At 40.9% G+C, this 24329-nt stretch overlaps 1 protein-coding gene and 2 long non-coding RNA genes across 3 annotated transcripts in view; 2 read left to right on the top strand and 1 right to left on the bottom strand.

The window, feature by feature from the left end:
* The window catches only part of LOC103045513 (interleukin-10 receptor subunit beta), a 28905-nt gene extending 5326 nt beyond the window's left edge, over positions 1-23579 (top strand). Inside the window, exons 4-7 of the mRNA XM_049485393.1 lie at positions 3165-3319; positions 4196-4358; positions 6324-6478; positions 23051-23579. Of these exons, the coding sequence (XP_049341350.1) occupies positions 3165-3319; positions 4196-4358; positions 6324-6478; positions 23051-23356 (779 nt within the window). The 3' untranslated portion in view covers positions 23357-23579. The remainder of the gene's footprint in view (positions 1-3164; positions 3320-4195; positions 4359-6323; positions 6479-23050) is intronic.
* LOC125805047 (uncharacterized) lies at positions 536-2101 on the bottom strand. The gene is made up of 3 exons (XR_007441326.1): positions 1611-2101; positions 1353-1395; positions 536-1309 (listed from the first exon to the last, which is right to left on the bottom strand). It is a non-coding gene; the product is annotated as an uncharacterized LOC125805047 (long non-coding RNA).
* Positions 9099-9523, top strand: LOC125805055 (uncharacterized). Its single transcript, XR_007441336.1, has 3 exons — positions 9099-9173; positions 9326-9390; positions 9445-9523. It is a non-coding gene; the product is annotated as an uncharacterized LOC125805055 (long non-coding RNA).
* Positions 23580-24329: the final 750 nt, after the last annotated feature.

Genomic DNA, 24329 nt, shown 5'->3' with positions numbered 1-24329 from the left:
ACAGTGTGCTTTATTATTACAGTACTCTCACTCCAGTCCTATCACAGTGTGCTTTATTATTACAGTACCCTCACTCCAGTCCTATCACAGTGCGCTTTATTACAGTACCCTCACTCCAGTCCTATCACAGTGTGCTTTATTATTACAGTACCCTCACTCCAGTCCTATCACAGTGTGCTTTATTATTACAGTACCCTCACTCCAGTCCTATCACAGCGCTCTTTATTATTACAGTACCCTCACTCCAGTCCTATCACAGTGCACTTTATTATTACAGTACCCTCACTCCAGTACTATCACAGTGCACTTTATTATTACAGTACCCTCACTCCAGTCCTATCACAGTGTGCTTTATTATTACAGTACCCTCACTCCAGTCCTATCACAGTGCACTTTATTATTACAGTACTCTCACTCCAGTCCTATCACAGTGCACTTTATTATTACAGTACCCTCACTCCAGTCCTATCACAGCGCTCTTTCTTATTACAGTACCTTCACTCCAGTCCTATCACAGTGTGATTTATTATTACAGTACTCTCACTCCAGTCCTATCACAGTGCACTTTATTATTACAGTACTCTCACTCCAGTCCTATCACAGTGCACTTTATTATTACAGTACCCTCACTCCAGTCCTATCACAGTGTGCTTTATTATTACAGTACCCTCACTCCAGTCCTATCACAGTGCGCTTTATTACAGTACCCTCACTCCAGTCCTATCACAGTGTGCTTTATTATTACAGTACCCTCACTCCAGTCCTATCACAGTGTGCTTTATTATTACAGTACCCTCACTCCAGTCCTATCACAGCGCTCTTTATTATTACAGTACCCTCACTCCAGTCCTATCACAGTGCACTTTATTATTACAGTACCCTCACTCCAGTACTATCACAGTGCACTTTATTATTACAGTACCCTCACTCCAGTCCTATCACAGTGTGCTTTATTATTACAGTACCCTCACTCCAGTCCTATCACAGCGCTCTTTATTATTACAGTACCTTCACTCCAGTCCTATCACAGTGTGATTTATTATTACAGTACTCTCACTCCAGTACTATCACAGTGCACTTTATTATTACAGTACCCTCACTCCAGTCCTATCACAGTGTGCTTTATTATTACAGTACCCTCACTCCAGTCCTATCACAGTGCTCTTTATTATTATAGTACCCTCACTCCAGTACTATCACAGTGCACTTTATTATTACAGTACCCTCACTCCAGTACTATCACAGTGCACTTTATTATTACAGTACCCTCACTCCAGTCCTATCACAGTGCGCTTTATTATTACAGTACCTTCACTCCAGTCCTATCACAGTGCACTTTATTATTACAGTACCCTCACTCCAGTCCTATCACAGTGCTCTTTATTATTACAGTACCTTCACTCCAGTCCTATCACAGTGTGATTTATTATTACAGTACCCTCACTCCAGTCCTATCACAGTGTGCTTTATTATTACAGTACCCTCACTCCAGTCCTATCACAGTGCACTTTATTATTACAGTACCCTCACTCCAGTCCTATCACAGTGCACTTTATTATTACAGTACCCTCACTCCAGTCCTATCACAGCGCTCTTTATTATTACAGTACCCTCACTCCAGTCCTATCACAGTGCGCTTTATTATTACAGTACCCTCACTCCAGTCCTATCACAGTGCTCTTTATTATTACAGTACCTTCACTCCAGTCCTATCACAGTGCACTTTATTATTACAGTACCCTCACTCCACTCCTATCACAGTGTGCTTTATTATTACAGTACCCTCACTCCAGTCCTATCACAGTGCTCTTTATTATTATAGTACCCTCACTCCAGTCCTATCACAGTGCTCTTTATTATTACAGTACCCTCACTCCAGTCCTATCACAGTGTGCTTTATTATTACAGTACCCTCACTCCAGTCCTATCACAGTGCGCTTTATTATTACAGTACCCTCACTCCAGTCCTATCACAGTGCGCTTTATTATTACAGTACCCTCACTCCAGTCCTATCACAGTGCACTTTATTATTACATTACCCTCACTCCAGTCCTATCACAGTGCGCTTTATTATTACAGTACCCTCACTCCAGTCCTATCACAGCGCTCTTTATTATTACAGTACCCTCACTCCAGTCCTATCACAGTGTGCTTTATTATTACAGTACCCTCACTCCAGTCCTATCACAGTGCTCTTTATTATTAGAGTACCTTCACTCCAGTCCTATCACAGTGCATTTTATTATTACAGTACCCTCACTCCAGTCCTATCACAGTGTGCTTTATTATTACAGTACCCTCACTCCAGTCCTATCACAGTGCACTTTATTATTACAGTACCCTCACTCCAGTCCTATCACAGTGCACTTTATTATTACAGTACCCTCACTGCAGTCCTATCACAGTGCACTTTATTATTACAGTACCCTCACTCCAGTCCTATCACAGTGCACTTTATTATTACAGTACCCTCACTCCAGTACTATCACAGTGCACTTTATTATTACAGTACCCTCACTCCACTCCTATCACAGTGTGCTTTATTATTACAGTACCCTCACTCCAGTCCTATCACAGCGCTCTTTATTATTACAGTACCCTCACTCCAGTCCTATCACAGTGCGCTTTATTATTACAGTACCCTCACTCCAGTCCTATCACAGTGCTCTTTATTATTAGAGTACCTTCACTCCAGTCCTATCACAGTGCACTTTATTATTACAGTACCCTCACTCCAGTCCTATCACAGTGCGCTTTATTATTACAGTACCCTCACTCCAGTCCTATCACAGTGCGCTTTATTATTACAGTACCCTCACTCCAGTCCTATCACAGTGCGCTTTATTATTACAATACCCTCACTCCAGTCCTATCACAGTGCTCTTTATTATTACAGTACCTTCACTCCAGTCCTATCACAGTGCTCTTTATTATTACAGTACCTTCACTCCAGTCCTATCACAGTGCACTTTATTATTACAGTACCCTCACTCCAGTACTATCACAGTGCTCAGTTTAAATGTTAAGGCAGCTCACCGTTCAATAGATGAAATAGAGACAGATAAGCATTAAGGAATTGACAGAATTTTTTTTTACTTGTTTTGTTGTTTTTTGACTGCTAACTTTCTGTTCTGAGAAAGCATCTTCTTTGTTTTGTCTGCAGCTGTAATAAGCGCTCCAGGTGTGAAGTTGCAGAGCAGAAAGGGGGAGATTGAGGTAAACATCACTGGCCCCACCCTCAAAAAAAGCAATCTTGAGGAACTTTTTAATTCTATGTCGTACCGTATTCGTTATTGGATTGACGGGCAAGTGGAAAAGGTAAGAGGACCATGTTTTTTAGTTTTTATTTGTAGTTTTTGTTAAATTTGTGAGATAGGGTATAGATGATGTTGCAATCATATTGACTTTTGCAGATAATTTCTTTTTAAACTATTTTAAATATTTAAACGTATGGGTGATTCACTGGGAGACACACAGAACATGGCACTAAAATCTGTGGCTGGGAATCTAAGAGATCGTAACTGGTCAACTCTCCCATTACCAATCCCATTACTCAGCCAAGGAGGGTTGCTGTTATGGGCAGTTTGTTTTCTACTCTCAATCATAGAGATGCTAGCTTTCTTACCAATATTTGTTGTTCGTCTAACAGCATGAGTAACTTGCATTAATTGCTGCGGGGCAAGTCTTATATAACCAAAAATAAAAAAAAATAAAAAAATAATAATATTTTTGTTTGTGGTTCTGCCACCAGTGCTGCAAAAAATTAGAGGAAACTCTGTAAAATGGTGTTAAATAGACACATAGTCAATTTGCCCTTTTGAGTGAAAGTGAAAAATATTTCACTTGTTCGAATCTTTATTAAACATTATATATGAAAGCATTATGGACAGGGATTTAGACTTTTCCTGGGCTGTTTCTTTCAATGTATTCTTTTCTGTATTAGGATTGATCTATCTGGGAAGTCAACCCAAAGTGTGTAAAGTTGTGAGCAGATCTTCTCTTATTACAGTTTAGTTATTCTACAGTGTTGTAATTGTAGTAGAGCATAACTGATTATTAGTCAGTAGTTTAGTACAATGCTAAATTCAAACCCCTTGAACTAGTTTCCCAGAAATGCACTAAGCCTGTTCTAGACTTTCTAGTTTTGGAAATTAGAGCCTCAGTTTTTTTATATTTATTTATTATTATCTGCAGAAAGAGCTGAGGGCAGAACAGAGCAGGGTAATGCTTCAGAGTCTTACACCAAATGTCCGGTACTGCGTGCAAGTGGAGATTCTGACAAATTCATTTACTGAGGAATCGAAAGGCAAACCTAGCCTGCCGAGCAACCACACCTGTATTCTCAACACTGAGAATGGTGAGTTTTCTTTTCTTTTTTTTCTTTTTTCTTTCTTTCTGAACACAGGGTCAAACTTAAACATACAGGGTCAAAATTATGAATTTTATGCACTGACTGGTAGCTTTCCTTTGTCTCCTTATTAATAAAAAGAGACATTACTCATTGAATTGAACAGTACAGAGAACAGTAGACATTTTTCACAGTGTCTGTGTCATCACAACAGTCTCTGAGTAAGTGTTATTGTATTTCCTCCTGCACTATTTAACAGGCACTCTCCTGTAAATAATCTATACTGATCTTCAGCACTGTTAACAGGAGCACAGCTAACAGGAGCACAGATAACATGTGTGGAGCTAACATTGGATTTACTAGTCAGAATTGTGTCCTCAACCTAGTTAGACTGCATCACCCTCAGATATGTTTGGACCAACGAACAGGCCTAACAGGAACTGGAATACCTTCTTATACCTTCAGCCCAGCTGGGAATCAGTTTATAGCTAAACATAGTGGACAAAGAAAAAAAAATTCTGTGGTCAAATGAGACAGATTGTTTGGCCAATGTCCAGATGACGAGTGACTGTTTAGCTTTAGGGGGGTAGGAAAATATCCATAGCATAGTATCTTATCGCTATATTTTGTTTTGTAAATCTTCATATCATAATAATTATTAGTTGTAAGAGTTGATGTCAGAAGTGGTTCATTTAGTTCTGTTTTGAATCGCCGCACACTAGATTGCAGTGCAGTACTCTGTTCTGATTGGATAAAAAGTAAACTTTTCTGTTATTCAGATTTTATGAATATAATACCGGCTTGCTTAGAGTATTGCAATTTATTAAACCATAACCACTGTGTCATGATATGTATCGTAGTGCTGTGCGATATGACAATAAATATCGTATCGTTTCTACAGCAATTCCATCAGTTATTCATGCACATCTGTGTGTTCACTATTTCGTTTTGCTCTTTTAGAATTCATTGGATTATATTTCTTTTAGCATTTTGAGCTTAGTTTAGTTGGTTATTTTCCTATTAAATATCTATTTTTCTGTTTTTATTAAATGTTGTTATTAGCTTATTAGCTTCTAGTATTTTGCTGCCTTCTTTGTTATTTAGCACACAGTACGTCTCACTGATTTATTCATTTAATAGCTTTATCTAACTATTTTAATCCAGACAGACACTGTGTCATTTTATAATGAGCTGGTGGTGTGGCAGACAATCTAAAGTCTAGTATGCAGAACTAAATTATTATTGTTATTAATTTTCCATTCTTTTAAATAGCAGGATCCTTTGACTTTTATTTCTCTGCCCGGACCCGACCTGAGATTTCCCATCACTTTCCTCGGGGCGGGTCTCTAGGAAATAGATCTGTTTTTTAATACTATTTTTATTTTATATAAAGCTATGGTATGATAATCACCATATAGCTAGGTAACTAAGTATTATTGTTAACGAAAATGAACGAAATAATGAAAACTGAAAGTGAAAGTTCTCCTTAACTGAAACTAATAAAAAAGGTAATTAAATGAAAAAACTAAAACAAACTGAAATTACAGATTGAATACTCTCATTTTCGTGTTTGTAACTTTATTTATAAATAAATATAATAAGTAAGTAAGCAATGATATTATTTTGTCCTATTTTTTAAAGAATAACTGAAAACATACTGAAATATGGTATATCATGATATATATCGTTATCATGATTTAAAAAATTACATATCATGATATATGATTTTCCCATATCGCCCATCACTAATGTATCGTATTGCCAAGTTCTTGCCAGTTCACTGTCCTATTAAGCATGGTGTTGGTAGCATCATGCCCTGGGGCCTGCATTATATACTGTAACCTTGTTTCTTCTCTTATTACTACATTATTAATTAGTATTACTATTAATCAGTAGTATTAAAAATGTTCTGTGTATTTTGTATTATTTTGTATGAATATTATCTCTAAATGTTTTGTCTGGTTCTGTGTGTAGATGATGTTGAGCTGTGGCTGATATTGGTGGTGTTGCTGGGCAGCTTCGTTGTCGTTTTGGTTTCTGTGGTCCTGGTATTCTTTGCTTGCTGGTTCTCCTACAAAGGCTTCAGATTTCTGCACCCGGAAGCCAAACTGCCTGAACACTTTAAGCAGGTTTGTGTTTCACTCTATGTGTGTGTGTGTGTGTGTGTGTGTGTGTGTGTGTGTAAATTGTCCATTCGAACGTGTTTGTTTCAGAGCCGCTGTGGCACGCTCTTTAGGAAGCTGTTGTCCTGATCGTGGTCATGCTGTTATACATTGGTATAAGGCACAAGGCGAATGCACTGTATTAGACAACAGAATACAACTAAAATCGACTAAAAGGTTTAGATGAGATTTTAGAGTTATGTTTCTGTTATATTGCGCGTTCTATTTAGTAATGAGCTAGCAGGGTTAGCACTGTTAGTCACAGTAGTGGTACTTTTACCATTTAAAAAATCATGTTATCTTCTTCAGAAGTAGTACAGTACTATGTGTAGGATTGATTTAATGAGACACTAAAAAAATGGATAATACATTCTAATACTGCTTTACTACTGTTGACCTGCGGGGCGGCCATCTTGGATTCTGATGTCAGGGTTGATGAGACTCAGTAGGAAATCTAACCAGTAGGGGCGTTCAAGAATTTCCCAAAATTTCTGACATGGAACAGTACGCAGTGTAAGGCTCTTGCTCTTGTTACAGAGCTCCTGAGTGGCATAGTCTTTGGATTGCCCTAGTGATGCCACCTTCATTCAACTTTTTGGAAAGTTTCTAGATAACCTTAGACAACCACACCAGCTATAACACCTTTAAATAGAAATCTACATAACCTTGCACAACCATGCCAACTCTAATCCCTATAAATGGACATCTAGATAAACTTAGACAACCACGCCAGCTGGACATTCCTCTTGCACAGAGAAAGTCTTACTGTGCATCTTGATATCTTTCTTCATTAAAAGTGATATAATAATAATCAGCTTTAAATAAATCTTTAACTTCTCTAGATCAGATGCAACACCTGATTGAGCCAGTAGCGTTTGAAGACCAGATCAGTGTTACAGATTCATGCTAATTTTAAACAAACAATACAATAAGTTTAATCTGTCACCACTGACCGCTTCTGTCCATTTGTTTTTGGCACAATCTGTTTGCATAATGGCTTCATCTCCCACCATCAGTGTGTAGTCACGCCCAGGCTATCTTAGATAAACTCGTAGGTCATATACGATGATTAACTACTTGGCATTGATGTTGTTGGCTGTAAAACCTAGCTCAGCTGCTAACTCTGTGTTGGCTGTGTTCTATGCTGTGCACTCTATAGCATTTTCTTCGTCTAATTTTCTAGGGGTAATCAAAGTCTGTATTTTAGTTAAATGATATCATAAGGAAGACTAAATGCAAATCCATTTTATTCATCTGAAAATAACATTTAAAGTGTAAATTATTGTGCAAAACAACTAATATAACAAAAATAACATATAACAAACAAACTTACAGTTTAGGCAAAATGACATTATGTTTTAAGTTTAATTATCTCAAATTATAAGTAAACATCAGGCAACTAATTTCTTTAATTTAAGTAAATGTAAAGGTATCATATATTATATGGAAATGATATCAATCATTTTTTTGCTGACATCAGTATTCTCTATTGTGATATCTGTTGTGTTTGTCTAGCAGTTTTCTGTGCCCAACTGCTCAACTGTGTTTTATATAAATGTGACGACACAACATTCCTTAGGCTGTCAGAGAGGGTTACTTACTATACACCCAAAGAGATCCTGCCATAAAAAACAGCATTTCATTACGTTTTATTATATTATACATTATACATTTCTATTTTATTTAAATTTCTATTATTATTTCTAAGATTATTTTTTTTTTTGCAGAAAATAGCATATATATTATAGCAGGGGTTCTCAACCTTCTCTACCTTACGGCCCACCTGTTTACAACTTTAAAGAGTCAAGGCCCCCTAATAATAATAATAATAATAATAACTAGAAAAGGTAAAGTTCGTGAACGAACTTTAAGTTGGCTTGGAAAAGAACGCTAATAACGTTAAAAAGTTAAAATGGTTGCTAAGCTTTTTCCGTCTGAAGAGTGTGAAGAGTTATTGACATGCTGTTAACTTTTGGCTAAACGCTAAATGCTAAAAACGCTGAAATCTAAAAACATTTGGTTAAACGCTGAAATCTAAAAACATTTGGTTAAACGCTGAAATCTAAAAACGTTTGATTAAACGCTGAAATCTAAAAACGTTTGGTTAAACGCTGAAATCTAAAAACATTTGGTTAAACGCTGAAATCTAAAAACGTTTGATTAAACGCTGAAATCTAAAAACGTTTGGTTAAACGCTGAAATCTAAAAACGTTTGATTAAACGCTGAAATCTAAAAACGTTTGGTTAAACGCTGAAATCTAAAAATGTTTGGTTAAACGCTGAAATCTAAAAACGCTTGTTTAAATGCTGAAATCGTAAAACTTTTGGTTAAACTTTTGATTGCTAATGTGTTGCTAGGCAGTTGCTATCATTTCTGAAAAGGTTGCTAAGCTATTGCTAGGCAGTTGCTAATGTTTTCCAGGTGGTTGCTAAGCTATTGCTAACTGGTTGCTAGGCAATTGGTAACATATACCAGGTAGTTGCTAAGGTGTTGCTAGGTGGTTGCTAGGGTGTTGCTAGGTTGTTGCTAAGGTGTTGCTATGGTATCTGGGGTGGTTGCTAAGATGTTGCTACGTGGTTGCGAGGGTGTTGCTATGGTATCCGGGGTGGTTGCTAAGGTGTCGCTAGGTGGTTGCTAGGGTGTTGCTAGGTGGTTGCTAAGGTGTTGCTATGGTATCCGGGGTGGTTGCTAAGATGTTGCTAGGTGGTTGCTAAGGTGTTTCTATGGTATTTCTAGGTGGTTGCTAGGTGGTTGCTAAGGTGTTGCTATGGTATCCGGGGTGGTTGCTAAGATGTTGCTAGGTGGTTGCTAAGGTGTTGCTATGGTATCTGGGGTGGTTGCTAAGGTGTTTCTAGGTGGTTGCTAGGTGGTTGCTAAGGTGTTGCTATGGTATCCGGGGTGGTTGCTAAGATGTTGCTATGTGGTTGCTAAGGTGTTGCTATGGTATCCGGGGTGGTTGCTAAGATGTTGCTAGGTGGTTGCTAAGGTGTTGCTATGCGGTTGCTAAGGTGTTGCTATGGTATCTGGGGTGGTTGCTACGGTGTTGCTAGGTGGTTGCTAAGGTGTTGCTATGGTATCCGGGGTGGTTGCTAAGGTGTTGCTAGGTGGTTGCTAGGTGGTTGCTAAGGTGTTGCTAGGTGGTTGCTAAGGTGTTGCTATGGTATCTGGGGTGGTTGCTAAGGTGTTGCTAGGTGGTTGTTAGGCAGTTGCTATCATTTCTAAAGTGGTTGCTAAGTGGTTGCTAGGCAGTTGCTAACGTTTTCCTAATGGTTGCTAAGGTGTTGGTAAGTGGTTGCTAGGCTGTTGCTATCATTTCTAAAGTGGTTGCTAGGCAGTTGCTATCGTTTCTAAGGTGGTTGCTAAGTGGTTGCTAACGTTTTCCTAGTGGTTGTTAAGGTGTTGCTAAGTGGTTGCTAGGCAGTTGCTAACGTTTTCCAGGTGTTTGCTAAGTGGTTGCTAACTGGTTGCTAGGCAGTTGCTATAATTTCTAAAGTGGTTGCTAAGTTGTTGCTAAGTGGTTGCTAGGCAGTTGCTAACGTTTTCCAGGTGGTTGCTAAGGTGTTGCTAAGTGGTTGCTAGGCAGTTGCTAACGTTTTCCAGGTGGTTGCTAAGCAGTTAATAGGTGGTTGCTAAGCCCTGGCTGGGGTGCCGGGGTGTCCAAACTTTTGACTGATAGCTGCTCCATACAGCAGCTCCTCCATACACTCACAGTACTGGAGGAGCAGGGGAGAGAAGGGGTTCCGTGCGCAGAGCTAATCGTGTGTGAGATGGAACTCTGGGCCCCCCATTCATTTCTATGGGAAAACTTCGTACGACAATTGTACGGAAACCGTACGTCGTATCACTTCGCAACCTCCTATTAATTTAAAGATCTCGATAAGATCTATAACCTCGCCGAATTTGGTGTTCGTATCTCAAAAATTGTGGCGGTTACGGACGTTTAAAATTTGGCCCCATTCATTCCTATGGGAAAAAAATGCGTACGTTTACGAAGTTTTTACGAAAACCGTACGATGTATCGCTTAAAAAAGCACAAGCAACCTATTCGGGTATAGGTCCTACGATACTGCAAAATTTCGTGGTTCTACGTCAAAAGCCCTAGGAGGAGATAGTGATTAAATTTTGCGAATAGAATAATAATAATAACTAGAAAAGGTAAAGTTCGTGAACGAACTTTAAGTTGGCTTGGAAAAGAACGCTAATAACGTTAAAAAGTTAAAATGGTTGCTAAGCTTTTTCTGTCTGAAGAGTGTGAAGAGTCATTGATATGCTGTTAACGCTAAATGCTAAAAACGCTGACATCTAAAAACATTTGGTTAAACGCTGAAATCTAAAATATTTGGTTAAACGCTGAAATCTAAAAATGTTTGATTAAACGCTGAAATCTAAAATCGTTTGGTTAAACGATGAAATCTAAAAACATTTGGTTAAACGCTGAAATCTAAAAACGTTTGATTAAACGCTGACATCTAAAAACGTTTGGTTAAACGCTGAAATCTAAAAACGCTTGTTTAAATGCTGAAATCGTAAAACTTTTGGTTAAACTTTTGATTGCTATTGTGTTGCTAGGCGGTTGCTATCATTTCTGAAAAGGTTGCTAAGCTGTTGCTAGGCAATTGCTAATGTTTTCCAGGTGGTTGCTAAGCTGTTGCTAACTGGTTGCTAGGCAATTGCTAACATATAACAGGTGGTTGCTAAGGTGTTGCCAGGTGGTTGCTAGGGTGTTGCTAGGTTGCTGCTATCATTTTTAAAGTGGTTGCTAAGTGGTTGCTAGGCAGTTGCTATCGTTTTCCTAGTGGTTGTTAAGGTGTTGCTAAGTGGTTGCTAGGCAGTTGCTATCATTTCTAAAGTGGTTGCTAAGTGGTTGCTAGGCAGTTGCTATCGTTTTCCTAGTGGTTGTTAAGGTGTTGCTAAGTGGTTGCTAGGCAGTTGCTATCATTTCTAAAGTGGTTGCTAGGCAGTTGCTAACGTTTTCCCAATGGTTGTTAAGGTGTTGCTAAGTGGTTGCTAGGCAGTTGCTTTCGTTTCTAAAGTGGTTGCTAAGTGGTTGCTAGGCAGTTGCTAACGTTTTCCAGGTGGTTGCTAAGTGGTTGCTAGGCAGTTGCTAACGTTTTCCAGGTGGTTGCTAGGCAGTTGCTAAGTGGTTGCTAGGCAGTTGCTAACGTTTTCCAAGTGGTTGCTAGGCAGTTGCTAAGTGGTTGCTAGGCAGTTGCTAACGTTTTCCAAGTGGTTGCTAGGCAGTTGCTAAGTGGTTGCTAGGCAGTTGCTAACATTTTCCAGGTGGTTGCTAAGTGGTTGCTAGGTAGTTGCTAACATATTCCAGGTGGTTGCTAGGCAGCTGCTAAGTGGTTGCTAGGCAGTTGCTAACGTTTTCCAGGTGGTTGCTAAGTGGTTGCTAGGCAGTTGCTAACGTTTTCCAGGTGGTTGCTAGGCAGTTGCTAAGTGGTTGCTAGGCAGTTGCTAACGTTTTCCAAGTGGTTGCTAGGCAGTTGCTAAGTGGTTGCTAGGCAGTTGCTAATGTTTTCCAGGTGGTTGCTAAGTGGTTGCTAGGCAGTTGCTAACGTTTTCCAGGTGGTTGCTAGGCAGTTGCTAAGTTGTTGCTAGGCAGTTGCTAACGTTTTCCAGGTGGTTGCTAAGTGGTTGCTAGGCAGTTGCTAACGTATTCCAGGTGGTTGCTAGGCAGTTGCTAAGTGGTTGCTAGGCAGTTGCTAACGTTTTCCAGATGGTTGCTCAGTGGTTGCTAGGCAGTTGCTAACGTTTTCCAGGTGGTTGCTAAGTGGTTGCTAGGCAGTTGCTAACGTATTCCAGGTGGTTGCTAGGCAGTTGCTAAGTGGTTGCTAGGCAGTTGCTAACGTTTTCCAAGTGGTTGCTAGGCAGTTGCTAAGTGGTTGCTAGGCAGTTGCTAATGTTTTCCAGGTGGTTGCTAAGTGGTTGCTAGGCAGTTGCTAACGTTTTCCAGGTGGTTGCTAGGCAGTTGCTAAGTGGTTGCTAGGCAGTTGCTAACGTTTTCCAAGTGGTTGCTAGGCAGTTGCTAAGTGGTTGCTAGGCAGTTGCTAACGTTTTCCAGGTGGTTGCTAAGTGGTTGCTAGGCAGTTGCTAACATTTTCCAGGTGGTTGCTAGGCAGTTGCTAAGTTGTTGCTAGGCAGTTGCTAACGTTTTCCAGGTGGTTGCTAAGTGGTTGCTAGGCAGTTGCTAACGTATTCCAGGTGGTTGCTAGGCAGTTGCTAAGTGGTTGCTAGGCAGTTGCTAACGTTTTCCAGGTGGTTGCTCAGTGGTTGCTAGGCAGTTGCTAAGTGGTTGCTAGGCAGTTGCTAACGTTTTCCAGGTGGTTGCTCAGTGGTTGCTAGGCAGTTGCTAACGTTTTCCAGGTGGTTGCTAAGGTGTTGCTAAGTGGTTGCTAGGCAGTTGCTAACGTTTTCCAGGTGGTTGCTAAGGTGGTTGCTAAGCAGTTATTAGGTGGTTGCTAAGCCCTGGCTGGGGTGCCGGGGTGTCCAAACTTTTGACTGATAGCTGCTCCATACAGCAGCTCCTCCATACACTCACAGTACTGGAGGAGCAGGGGAGAGAAGGGGTTCCGTGCGCAGAGCTGCTCGTGTGTGAGATGGAACTCTGGGCCCCCCATTCATTTCTATGGGAAAATTTCGTACGACATTTGTACGAAAACCGTACGACGTATCGTCGAAACGTTAAAATTTTCGTAAAGAACGCGGTAAGTTCTATAGACCGTCCGATTTTTGTCTTTGTATGTCAAAAATTGTTACCTACACAAACGTTCAAAGTTGTCCCCCATTCATTTCCTATGGGAAAAAAAAGCGTACGTTTACGAAGTTTTTACGAAAACCGTACGATGTATCGCTTAAAAAAGCACAAGCAACCTATTCGGGTATAGGTACTACGATACTGCAAAGTTTCGTGGTTCTACGTCAAAAGCCCTAGGAGGAGATAGTGATTAAATTTTGAGCGCGGAATAATAATAATAACTAGAAAAGGTAAAGTTCGTGAACGAACTTTAAGTTGGCTTGGAAAAGAACGCTAATAACGTTAAAAAGTTAAAATGGTTGCTAAGCTTTTTCCGTCTGAAGAGTGTGAAGAGTCATTGATATGCTGTTAACGCTAAATGCTAAAAACGCTGACATCTAAAAACATTTGGTTAAACGCTGAAATCTAAAAACATTTGGTTAAACGCTGAAATCTAAAAACGTTTGATTAAACGCTGACATCTAAAAACGTTTGGTTAAACGCTGAAATCTAAAAACTCTTGTTTAAATGCTGAAATCGTAAAACTTTTGGTTAAATTTTGATTGCTAATGTGTTGCTAGGCGGTTGCTATCATTTCTGAAAAGGTTGCTAAGCTGTTGCTAGGCAATTGCTAATGTTTTCCAGGTGGTTGCTAAGCTGTTGCTAACTGGTTGCTAGGCAATTGCTAACATATAACAGGTGGTTGCTAAGGTGTTGCTAGGTGGTTGCTAGGGTGTTGCTAGGTTGTTGCTATCATTTCTAAAGTGGTTGCTAAGTGGTTGCTAGGCAGTTGCTATTGTTTTCCTAGTGGTTGTTAAGGTGTTGCTAAATGGTTGCTAGGCAGTTGCTATCATTTCTAAAGTGGTTGCTAAGTGGTTGCTAGGCAGTTGCTATCGGTTTCCTAGTGGTTGTTAAGGTGTTGCTAAGTGGTTGCTAGGCAGTTGCTATCATTTCTAAAGTGGTTGCTAGGCAGTTGCTAACGTTTTCCCAATGGTTGTTAAGGTGTTGCTAAGTGGTTGCTAGGCAGTTGCTTTCGTTTCTAAAGTGGTTGCTAGGCAGTTGCTAACGTTTTCCCAATGGTTGTTAAGGTGTTGCTAAGTGGTTGCTAGGCAGTTGCTTTCGTTTCTAAAGTGGTTGCTAAGTGGTTGCTAGGCAGTTGCTCACGTTTTCCAGGTGGTTGCTAAGTGGTTGCTAGGCAGTTGCTAACATTTTCCAGGTGGTTGCTAAGTGGTTGCTAGGTAGTTGCTAACATATTCCAGGTGGTTGCTAGGCAGCTGCTAAGTGGTTGCTAGGCAGTTGCTAACGTTTTCCAGGTGGTTGCTAAGTGGTTGCTAGGCAGTTGCTAACGTTTTCCAGGTGGTTGCTAGGCAGTTGCTAAGTGGTTGCTAGGCAGTTGCTAACGTTTTCCAGGTGGTTGCTAAGTGGTTGCTAGGCAGTTGCTAACGTTTTCCAGGTGGTTGCTAGGCAGTTGCTAAGTGGTTGCTAGGCAGTTGCTAACGTTTTCCAAGTGGTTGCTAGGCAGTTGCTAAGTGGTTGCTAGGCAGTTGCTAACGTTTTCCAGATGGTTGCTAAGTGGTTGCTAGGCAGTTGCTAACGTTTTCCTATTGGTTGTTAAGGTGTTGCTGAGTGGTTGCTAGGCAGTTGCTATCATTTCTAAAGTGGTTGCTAAGTGGTTGCTAGGCATTTGCTAACGTTTTCCAGGTGGTTGCTAAGTGGTTGCTAACTGGTTGCTAGGCAGTTGCTATCATTTCTAAAGTGGTTGCTAAGTGGTTGCTAGGCAGTTGCTAACGTTTTCCTAGTGGTTGCTAAGTGGTTGCTAACTGGTTGCTAGGCAGTTGCTAACGTTTTCCAGGTGGTTGCTAAGGTGTTGCTAAGTGGTTGCTAGGCAGTTGCTAACGTTTTCCAGGTGGTTGTTAAGGTGGTTGCTAAGCAGTTATTAGGTGGTTGCTAAGCCCTGGCTGGGGTGCCGGGGTGTCCAAACTTTTGACTGATAGCTGCTCCATACAGCAGCTCCTCCATACACTCACAGTACTGGAGGAGCAGGGGAGAGAAGGGGTTCCGTGCGCAGAGCTGCTCGTGTGTGAGTTAGAACTCTGGGCCCCCCATTCATTTCTATGGGAAAACTTCGTACGACATTTGTACGAAAACCGTACAACATATCGTCAAAACGTTAAAATTTTCGGAAAGAACACGGTAAGTTCTATAGACCGTCCGATTTTTGTCTTTGTATGTCAAAAATTGTTACCTACACAGATGTTCAAAGTTGTCCCCCATTCATTTCCTATGGGAAAAAAAAGCGTACGTTTACGAAGTTTTTACGAAAACCGTACGATGTATCGCTTAAAAAAGCACAAGCAACCTATTCGGGTATCGGTCCTACGATACTGCAAAATTTCGTGGTTCTACGTCAAAAGCCCTAGGAGGAGATAGTGATTAAATTTTGAGCGCGGAATAATAATAATAATAATAATAATAAGATTACGAAGAACAATAAGTTGGCTTTTCCAAGCCAACTTAACTAGAAAAGGTAAAGTTCGTGAACGAACTTTAAGTTGGCTTGGAAAAGAACGCTAATAACGTTAAAAAGTTAAAATGGTTGCTAAGCTGTTTCTGTCTGAAGAGTGTGAAGAGTCATTGATATGCTGTTAACGCTAAATGCTAAAAACGCTGACATCTAAAAACATTTGGTTAAACGCTGAAATCTAAAAACATTTGGTTAAACGCTGAAATCTAAAAATGTTTGATTAAACGCTGAAATCTAAAAACGTTTGGTTAAACGATGAAATCTAAAAACATTTGGTTACACGCTGAAATCTAAAAACGTTTGATTAAACGCTGACATCTAAAAACGTTTGGTTAAACGCTGAAATCTAAAAACGCTTGTTTAAATGCTGAAATCGTAAAACTTTTGGTTAAACTTTTGATTGCTAATGTGTTGCTAGGCGGTTGCTATCATTTCTGAAAAGGTTACTAAGCTGTTGCTAGGCAATTGCTAATGTTTTCCAGGTGGTTGCTAAGCTGTTGCTAACTGGTTGCTAGGCAATTGCTAACATATAACAGGTGGTTGCTAAGGTGTTGCTAGGTGGTTGCTAGGGTGTTGCTAGGTTGTTGCTATCATTTCTAAAGTGGTTGCTAAGTGGTTGCTAGGCAGTTGCTATCATTTTCCTAGTGGTTGTTAAGGTGTTGCTAAGTGGTTGCTAGGCAGTTGCTATCATTTCTAAAGTGGTTGCTAAGTGGTTGCTAGGCAGTTGCTATCGTTTTCCTAGTGGTTGTTAAGGTGTTGCTAAGTGGTTGCTAGGCAGTTGCTATAATTTCTAAAGTGGTTGCTAGGCAGTTGCTAACGTTTTCCCAATGGTTGTTAAGGTGTTGCTAAGTGGTTGCTAGGCAGTTGCTTTCGTTTCTAAAGTGGTTGCTAAGTGGTTGCTAGGCAGTTGCTAACGTTTTCCAGGTGGTTGCTAAGTGGTTGCTAGGCAGTTGCTAACGTTTTCCAGGTGGTTGCTAGGCAGTTGCTAAGTGGTTGCTAGGCAGTTGCTAACGTTTTCCAAGTGGTTGCTAGGCAGTTGCTAAGTGGTTGCTAGGCAGTTGCTAACATTTTCCAGGTGGTTGCTAAGTGGTTGCTAGGTAGTTGCTAACATATTCCAGGTGGTTGCTAGGCAGCTGCTAAGTGGTTGCTAGGCAGTTGCTAACGTTTTCCAGGTGGTTGCTAAGTGGTTGCTAGGCAGTTGCTAACGTTTTCCAGGTGGTTGCTAGGCAGTTGCTAAGTGGTTGCTAGGCAGTTGCTAATGTTTTCCAAGTGGTTGCTAGGCAGTTGCTAAGTGGTTGCTAGGCAGTTGCTAACGTTTTCCAGGTGGTTGCTAAGTGGTTGCTAGGCAGTTGCTAACGTTTTCCAGGTGGTTGCTAGGCAGTTGCTAAGTTGTTGCTAGGCAGTTGCTAACGTTTTCCAGGTGGTTGCTAAGTGGTTGCTAGGCAGTTGCTAACGTTTTCCAGGTGGTTGCTAGGCAGTTGCTAAGTGGTTGCTAGGCAGTTGCTAACGTTTTCCAAGTGGTTGCTAGGCAGTTGCTAAGTGGTTGCTAGGCAGTTGCTAACGTTTTCCAGGTGGTTGCTAAGTGGTTGCTAGGCAGTTGCTAACGTATTCCAGGTGGTTGCTAGGCAGTTGCTAAGTGGTTGCTAGGCAGTTGCTAACGTTTTCCAAGTGGTTGCTAGGCAGTTGCTAAGTGGTTGCTAGGCAGTTGCTAACGTTTTCCAGGTGGTTGCTAAGTGGTTGCTAGGCAGTTGCTAACGTTTTCCAGGTGGTTGCTAGGCAGTTGCTAAGTGGTTGCTAGGCAGTTGCTAACGTTTTCCAAGTGGTTGCTAGGCAGTTGCTAAGTGGTTGCTAGGCAGTTGCTAACGTTTTCCAGGTGGTTGGTAAGTGGTTGCTAGGCAGTTGCTAACATTTTCCAGGTGGTTGCTAGGCAGTTGCTAAGTTGTAGCTAGGCAGTTGCTAACGTTTTCCAGGTGGTTGCTAAGTGGTTGCTAGGCAGTTGCTAACGTATTCTAGGTGGTTGCTAGGCAGTTGCTAAGTGGTTGCTAGGCAGTTGCTAACGTTTTCCAGGTGGTTGCTCAGTGGTTGCTAGGCAGTTGCTAACGTTTTCCAGGTGGTTGCTAAGGTGTTGCTAAGTGGTTGCTAGGCAGTTGCTAACGTTTTCCAGGTGGTTGCTAAGGTGGTTGCTAAGCAGTTATTAGGTGGTTGCTAAGCCCTGGCTGGGGTGCCGGGGTGTCCAAACTTTTGACTGATAGCTGCTCCATACAGCAGCTCCTCCATACACTCACAGTACTGGAGGAGCAGGGGAGAGAAGGGGTTCCGTGCGCAGAGCTGCTCGTGTGTGAGTTAGAACTCTGGGCCCCCCATTCATTTCTATGGGAAAACTTCGTACGACATTTGTACGAAAACCGTACGACGTATCGTCAAAATGTTAAAATTTTCGGAAAGAACGCGGTAAGTTCTATAAACCGTCCGATTTTTGTCTTTGTATGTCAAAAATTGTTACCTACACAAACGTTCAAAGTTGTCCCCCATTCATTTCCTATGGGAAAAAAAAGCGTACGTTTACGAAGTTTTTACGAAAACCGTACGATGTATCGCTTAAAAAAGCACAAGCAACCTATTCGGGTATAGGTACTACGATACTGCAAAGTTTCGTGGTTCTACGTCAAAAGCCCTAGGAGGAGATAGTGATTAAATTTTGAGCGCGGAATAATAATAATAATAATAATAATAATAATAATAAGAAGATTACGAAGAACAAGAAGTTGGCTTTTCCAAGCCAACTTAATAACTAGAAAAGGTAAAGTTCGTGAACGAACTTTAAGTTGGCTTGGAAAAGAACGCTAATAACGTTAAAAAGTTAAAATGGTTGCTAAACGCTAAATGCCAAAAACACGGAAATCTAAAAACGTTTGGTTAAACGTTGAAATCTAAAAATGTGTGGTTAAACGCTGAAAACTAAAAATGTTTGGTTAAACCCTGAAATCTAAAAACATTTGGATAAATGCTAAAATCTTGAAAGTGGTTGCTAGGCAGTTGCTAACGTCTTACAGGTGGTTGCTAAGCTGTTGCTCAGTGGTTGATAGTTATTTGCTAATGTATTACACATGGTTGCTAAACAGTTGCTTACGTTTTCCTAGTGGTTGCTAAGGTGTTGCTAAGTGGTTGCTAGGCAGTTGCTATCGTTTCTAAAGTGGTTGCTAAGCTGTTGCTAGGCTGTTTCTAACGTTTTCCTGGTGGTTGCTAAGGTGTTGCTAACTGGTTGCTAGGCAGTTGCTATAATTTCTAAAGTGGTTGCTAAGTGGTTGCTAGGCAGTTGCTAACGTTTTCCAGGTGGTTGCTAAGGTGTTGCTAAGTGGTTGCTAGGCAGTTGCTAACGTTTTCCAGGTGGTTGCTAAGTTGTTGCTAACTGGTTGCTAGGCAGTTGCTATAATTTCTAAAGTGGTTGCTAAGTGGTTGCTAGGCAGTTGCTAACGTTTTCCTAGTGGTTGCTAAGGTGTTGCTAAGTGGTTGCTAGGCAGTTGCTATCGTTTCTAAAGTGGTTGCTAAGCTGTTGCTAGGCTGTTTCTAACGTTTTCCAGGTGGTTGCTAAGGTGTTGCTAACTGGTTGCTAGGCAGTTGCTATAATTTCTAAAGTGGTTGCTAAGTGGTTGTTAGGCAGTTGCTAACGTTTTCCAGGTGGTTGCTAAGGTGTTGCTAAGTGGTTGCTAGGCAGTTGCTAACATTTTCCAGGTGGTTGCTAAGTGGTTGATAGGTAGTTGCTAACATATTCCAGGTGGTTGCTAGGCAGTTGCTAAGTGGTTGCTAGGCAGTTGCTAACGTTTTCCAGGTGGTTGCTAGGCAGTTGCTAAGTGGTTGCTAGGCAGTTGCTAACATTTTCCAGGTGGTTGCTAAGTGGTTGATAGGTAGTTGCTAACATATTCCAGGTGGTTGCTAGGCAGTTGCTAAGTGGTTGCTAGGCAGTTGCTAACGTTTTCCAGGTGGTTGCTAGGCAGTTGCTAAGTGGTTGCTAGGCAGTTGCTAACGTTTTCCAAGTGGTTGCTAGGCAGTTGCTAAGTGGTTGCTAGGCAGTTGCTAACGTTTTCCAGGTGGTTGCTAAGTGGTTGCTAGGCAGTTGCTAACGTTTTCCAGGTGGTTGCTAGGCAGTTGCTAAGTTGTTGCTAGGCAGTTGCTAACGTTTTCCAGGTGGTTGCTAAGTGGTTGCTAGGCAGTTGCTAACGTATTCCAGGTGGTTGCTAGGCAGTTGCTAAGTGGTTGCTAGGCAGTTGCTAACGTTTTCCAGGTGGTTGCTAAGTGGTTGCTAGGCAGTTGCTAACGTTTTCCAGGTGGTTGCTAAGTGGTTGCTAGGCAGTTGCTAACGTATTCCAGGTGGTTGCTAGGCAGTTGCTAAGTGGTTGCTAGGCAGTTGCTAACGTTTTCCAAGTGGTTGCTAGGCAGTTGCTAAGTGGTTGCTAGGCAGTTGCTAACGTTTTCCAGGTGGTTGCTAAGTGGTTGCTAGGCAGTTGCTAACGTTTTCCAGGTGGTTGCTAGGCAGTTGCTAAGTGGTTGCTAGGCAGTTGCTAACGTTTTCCAAGTGGTTGCTAAGTGGTTGCTAACTGGTTGCTAGGCAGTTGCTTTAATTTCTAAAGTGGTTGCTAAGTGGTTGCTAGGCAGTTGCTAACGTTTTCCTAGTGGTTGCTAAGGTGTTGCTAAGTGGTTGCTAGGCTGTTGCTATCATTTCTAAAGTGGTTGCTAGGCAGTTGCTAACATTTTCCTAGTGGTTGTTAAGGTGTTGCTAAGTGCTTGCTAGGCAGTTGCTATCGATTCTAAGGTGGTTGCTAAGTGGTTGCTAGGCAGTTGCTAACGTTTTCCTAGTGGTTGCTAAGTGGTTGCTAACTGGTTGCTAGGCAGTTGCTTTAATTTCTAAAGTGGTTGCTAAGTGGTTGCTAGGCAGTTGCTAACGTTTTCCTAGTGGTTGCTAAGGTGTTGCTAAGTGGTTGCTAGGCTGTTGCTATCATTTCTAAAGTGGTTGCTAGGCAGTTGCTAACATTTTCCTAGTGGTTGTTAAGGTGTTGCTAAGTGCTTGCTAGGCAGTTGCTATCGATTCTAAGGTGGTTGCTAAGTGGTTGCTAGGCAGTTGCTAACGTTGTCCTAGTGGTTGTTAAGGTGTTGCTGAGTGGTTGCTAGGCAGTTGCTATCATTTCTAAAGTGGTTGCTAAGTGGTTGCTAGGCAGTTGCTAACGTTTTCCTAGTGGTTGCTAAGTGGTTGCTAACTGGTTGCTAGGCAGTTGCTAACGTTTTCCAGGTGGTTGCTAAGGTGTTGCTAAGTGGTTGCTAGGCAGTTGCTAATGTTTTCCAGGTGGTTGCTAAGGTGGTTGCTAAGCAGTTATTAGGTGGTTGCTAAGCCCTGGCTGGGGTGCCGGGGTGTCCAAACTTTTGACTGATAGCTGCTCCATACAGCAGCTCCTCCATACACTCACAGTACTGGAGGAGCAGGGGAGAGAAGGGGTTCCGTGCGCAGAGCTGCTCGTGTGTGAGTTAGAACTCTGGGCCCCCCATTCATTTCTATGGGAAAACTTCGTACGACATTTGTACGAAAACCGTACGACATATCGTCAAAACGTTTAAATTTTCGGAAAGAACACGGTAAGTTCTATAGACCGTCCGATTTTTATCTTTGTATGTCAAAAATTGTTACCTACACAGTCGTTCAAAGTTGTCCCCCATTCATTTCCTATGGGAAAAAAAAGCGTACGTTTACGAAGTTTTTACGAAAACCGTACGATGTATCGCTTAAAAAAGCACAAGCAACCTATTCGGGTATAGGTCCTACGATACTGCAAAATTTCGTGGTTCTACGTCAAAAGCCCTAGGAGGAGATAGTGATTAAATTTTGCGAATAGAATAATAATAATAAGAATAAGATTACGAAGAACAGTAAGTTGGCTTTTCCAAGCCAACTTAATAATAAGAATAAGATTACGAAGAACAGTAAGTTGGCTTTTCCAAGCCAACTTAATAATAACAACAATAGTAAAATATTATCTAAAAAGTATAATAAACTCTTGCAACTCTTTACCCTGATTTAGGCTTTCCAAATCTAGTACATATTTACTCCAAATTTACTTAGTTAATATATATATATATAAATATATATATATATATATATATATATATATATATATATATATATATATATATATATATATATATATATATATATATAAATATACGTATATATTGTTTGGCTACCAAACTGGTATTTATTTAGAAATACAGAGCTCAGTTTGTGAGTGTAACTCGACACAGATCGTCTCAGCTCACTTTGTCCGGCTCAGCTTTGTCTCTGACCCTGAGGAATGAGGATGAACACCATATCCTATATCCCATAGCAGTCTATTCTGCATGCAGCCAACAGCCAGTGCACCTCAGCAGCTTCGTTTTTGGAACAGTGTGGCCTTTTAGGAAAAATAAATTTAGTGTTAAATCAGCATAAAGTAAAAGGTAAAGTAAGAGTGAAACCCCGTGGTGCCAACTTATTGACTTTTCAGACCCCTCAAGTGAGTTAAAGGTCTTAGGTGTCTCCTAAACACACCAAGAGTGACTTATGACTGGTGTGGGTGACCTAGTCTCCTTTTAGTTAATAGGTAGGTGTCAGGTGTCAGGTCTGTCCATTAAACTTATTTATTTCATATAAATATGGAGTTACAGTACAGAACTTTAATACAATAAACATAGTATTTGGTAGCTTTTAAATTCCAACAAATGGTAGCTATATTCACTCAACATCAAATAAATGGTTACAAAAAGAACAGAGCAACGAAGTGTGTGTTCAAAACATTAAGGGCCTTCTGGTTGCAGGTCCTTATTAATGTAACGTTGGGTTGTGAGAATGTCCGAGAAGCCCCCCCCCCCCCCCCCCCCCTAGTCCTATATATACCTCCCAGATAAAGAAAAAATGAACTTTGAAAGTATCCCTAAGTGCAGTCACAAATACTATCAAAAACATTATGATGAAACTGGCTCTCAACAGGACCACTCCAGAAAAGGAAGAGCAAGAGTTCTAGTTATCATTAGAGTTACCAGTCTCTAAAACCACAAGTTAGCTGCACTCTGTATAAGATGCGCACTTTTAAGTTTACTACATGATTCCTTCTGTGTTCCTAGATGTATTCATTTACAATGTAATAAAAAATAAAAACATTGGTGAAGGTGTTTCTACTTTTGACTGGTACTGTATATATATACATATTTGCCTCACACTCACTGGTTTTCTTTCCATTTTCACTCTTTCAGTACTTATGCGAGCGTCCCAAATCTTCCCTGTTCCTGGCCATGCAGAACAGCCCTCAGCCGGAGGAGCGTTATCATGAGGTGAGCATCGTTCAGTGTCTGGACGACCCCAGTGCTCTTCAGCAGCTCCAGCAGGCGCAAGGCTCTAACCGCACTCGGCCTTATGCAAACATCTCCCCCAAACCAGAGGACGGACAGAACCGGGGAGAGATGCTGTGTGAACGGGAGCATAGGAAAAACGAGGAGAACGCAGGAAGGAGTGTGCGCCAATCAGGCGAGGAAGAGATGCAGCGGCTGCTGCTGCAGTAATGCTGCGTTCAGAACTTCAGAAGAGCGTATTACTTTTACACTGTTCTATAGAATATTCTATTATTATACCAGTTTGATAAAATCAGAGTTGGTGTGTGCACTTTTCATACTGTCTACAGGTTTGTGTCAATTATATTTTTAAAGTGAAGGTTTAGTTAAAATGAATATTTTTTATTGATTAAAAGTGTGATGTAGTTTCGTATTAAAAATATTTTTTCTTTTATCCGGTCATTTTGTATTTGCGTCAATATGAAAACAACTTTTTTAATATTGTGTACACTCTTTGTTGCCTTGGCCGCAGGTTTTTGGTCATTGTCATGCTGGAAGACCCATCTACGATCCATCTTTAGTGTTCTGACTTAAAATCTGAAGATTTTATAGTACATGGCCTCGTTCATCAACCCCTCAAATGTGGCAAAGTCTTCCTGTACACTTAACAGAGAAACAGTCCCAAAGCAGAATGTTTTTGACTTGACAGAAGGCATGGTGTTCTTGAGGTCATATTCAGCATTTCTTTGCCTCCAAACATGGTGAGTCGAGTTGATGCCAAAAAGCTCCCAAGGCTTCTCTCTATCATTCAGGTTTTTATTAGCATACTTCAGATGGGTGTGTATATGGGCCTTCTTCAGCAGTGGCACTGCTGGATCTCAATCCACAACGGACTGCTTTACTAATGGTTTTCTTAGTGACTGTGCCTCCAGCTTCCTTGAGATCATTAACAAGCACCTATGTAATTCTGGGCTCACAATCACCTTTCTCAGAACCAGAAATATAGCACCAGCAGTGTTCTTGTTCTATCCAAGCTTCTTGCTCATGGTCCTGTAGCCCATTCAAGCCTTGTGCAGATCCACAATCTTATCTCTGATGTCATTTGACAGCTCTTTGGTCTTGCCCTTGGCATTTGGCACACATATCATTCACCAATCATGATAAAACGTTAAATGGTAAAGCTATCAAACTACAAAGTTTCAAA

The sequence above is a fragment of the Astyanax mexicanus genome, chromosome 11 (genome assembly GCF_023375975.1).
Source record: "Astyanax mexicanus isolate ESR-SI-001 chromosome 11, AstMex3_surface, whole genome shotgun sequence".
Lineage (NCBI taxonomy): Eukaryota > Metazoa > Chordata > Actinopteri > Characiformes > Acestrorhamphidae > Astyanax > Astyanax mexicanus.
The sequence above is the reverse complement of the archived record's forward strand: the minus strand, read 5'-3'. Positions and strand labels throughout refer to the sequence as shown.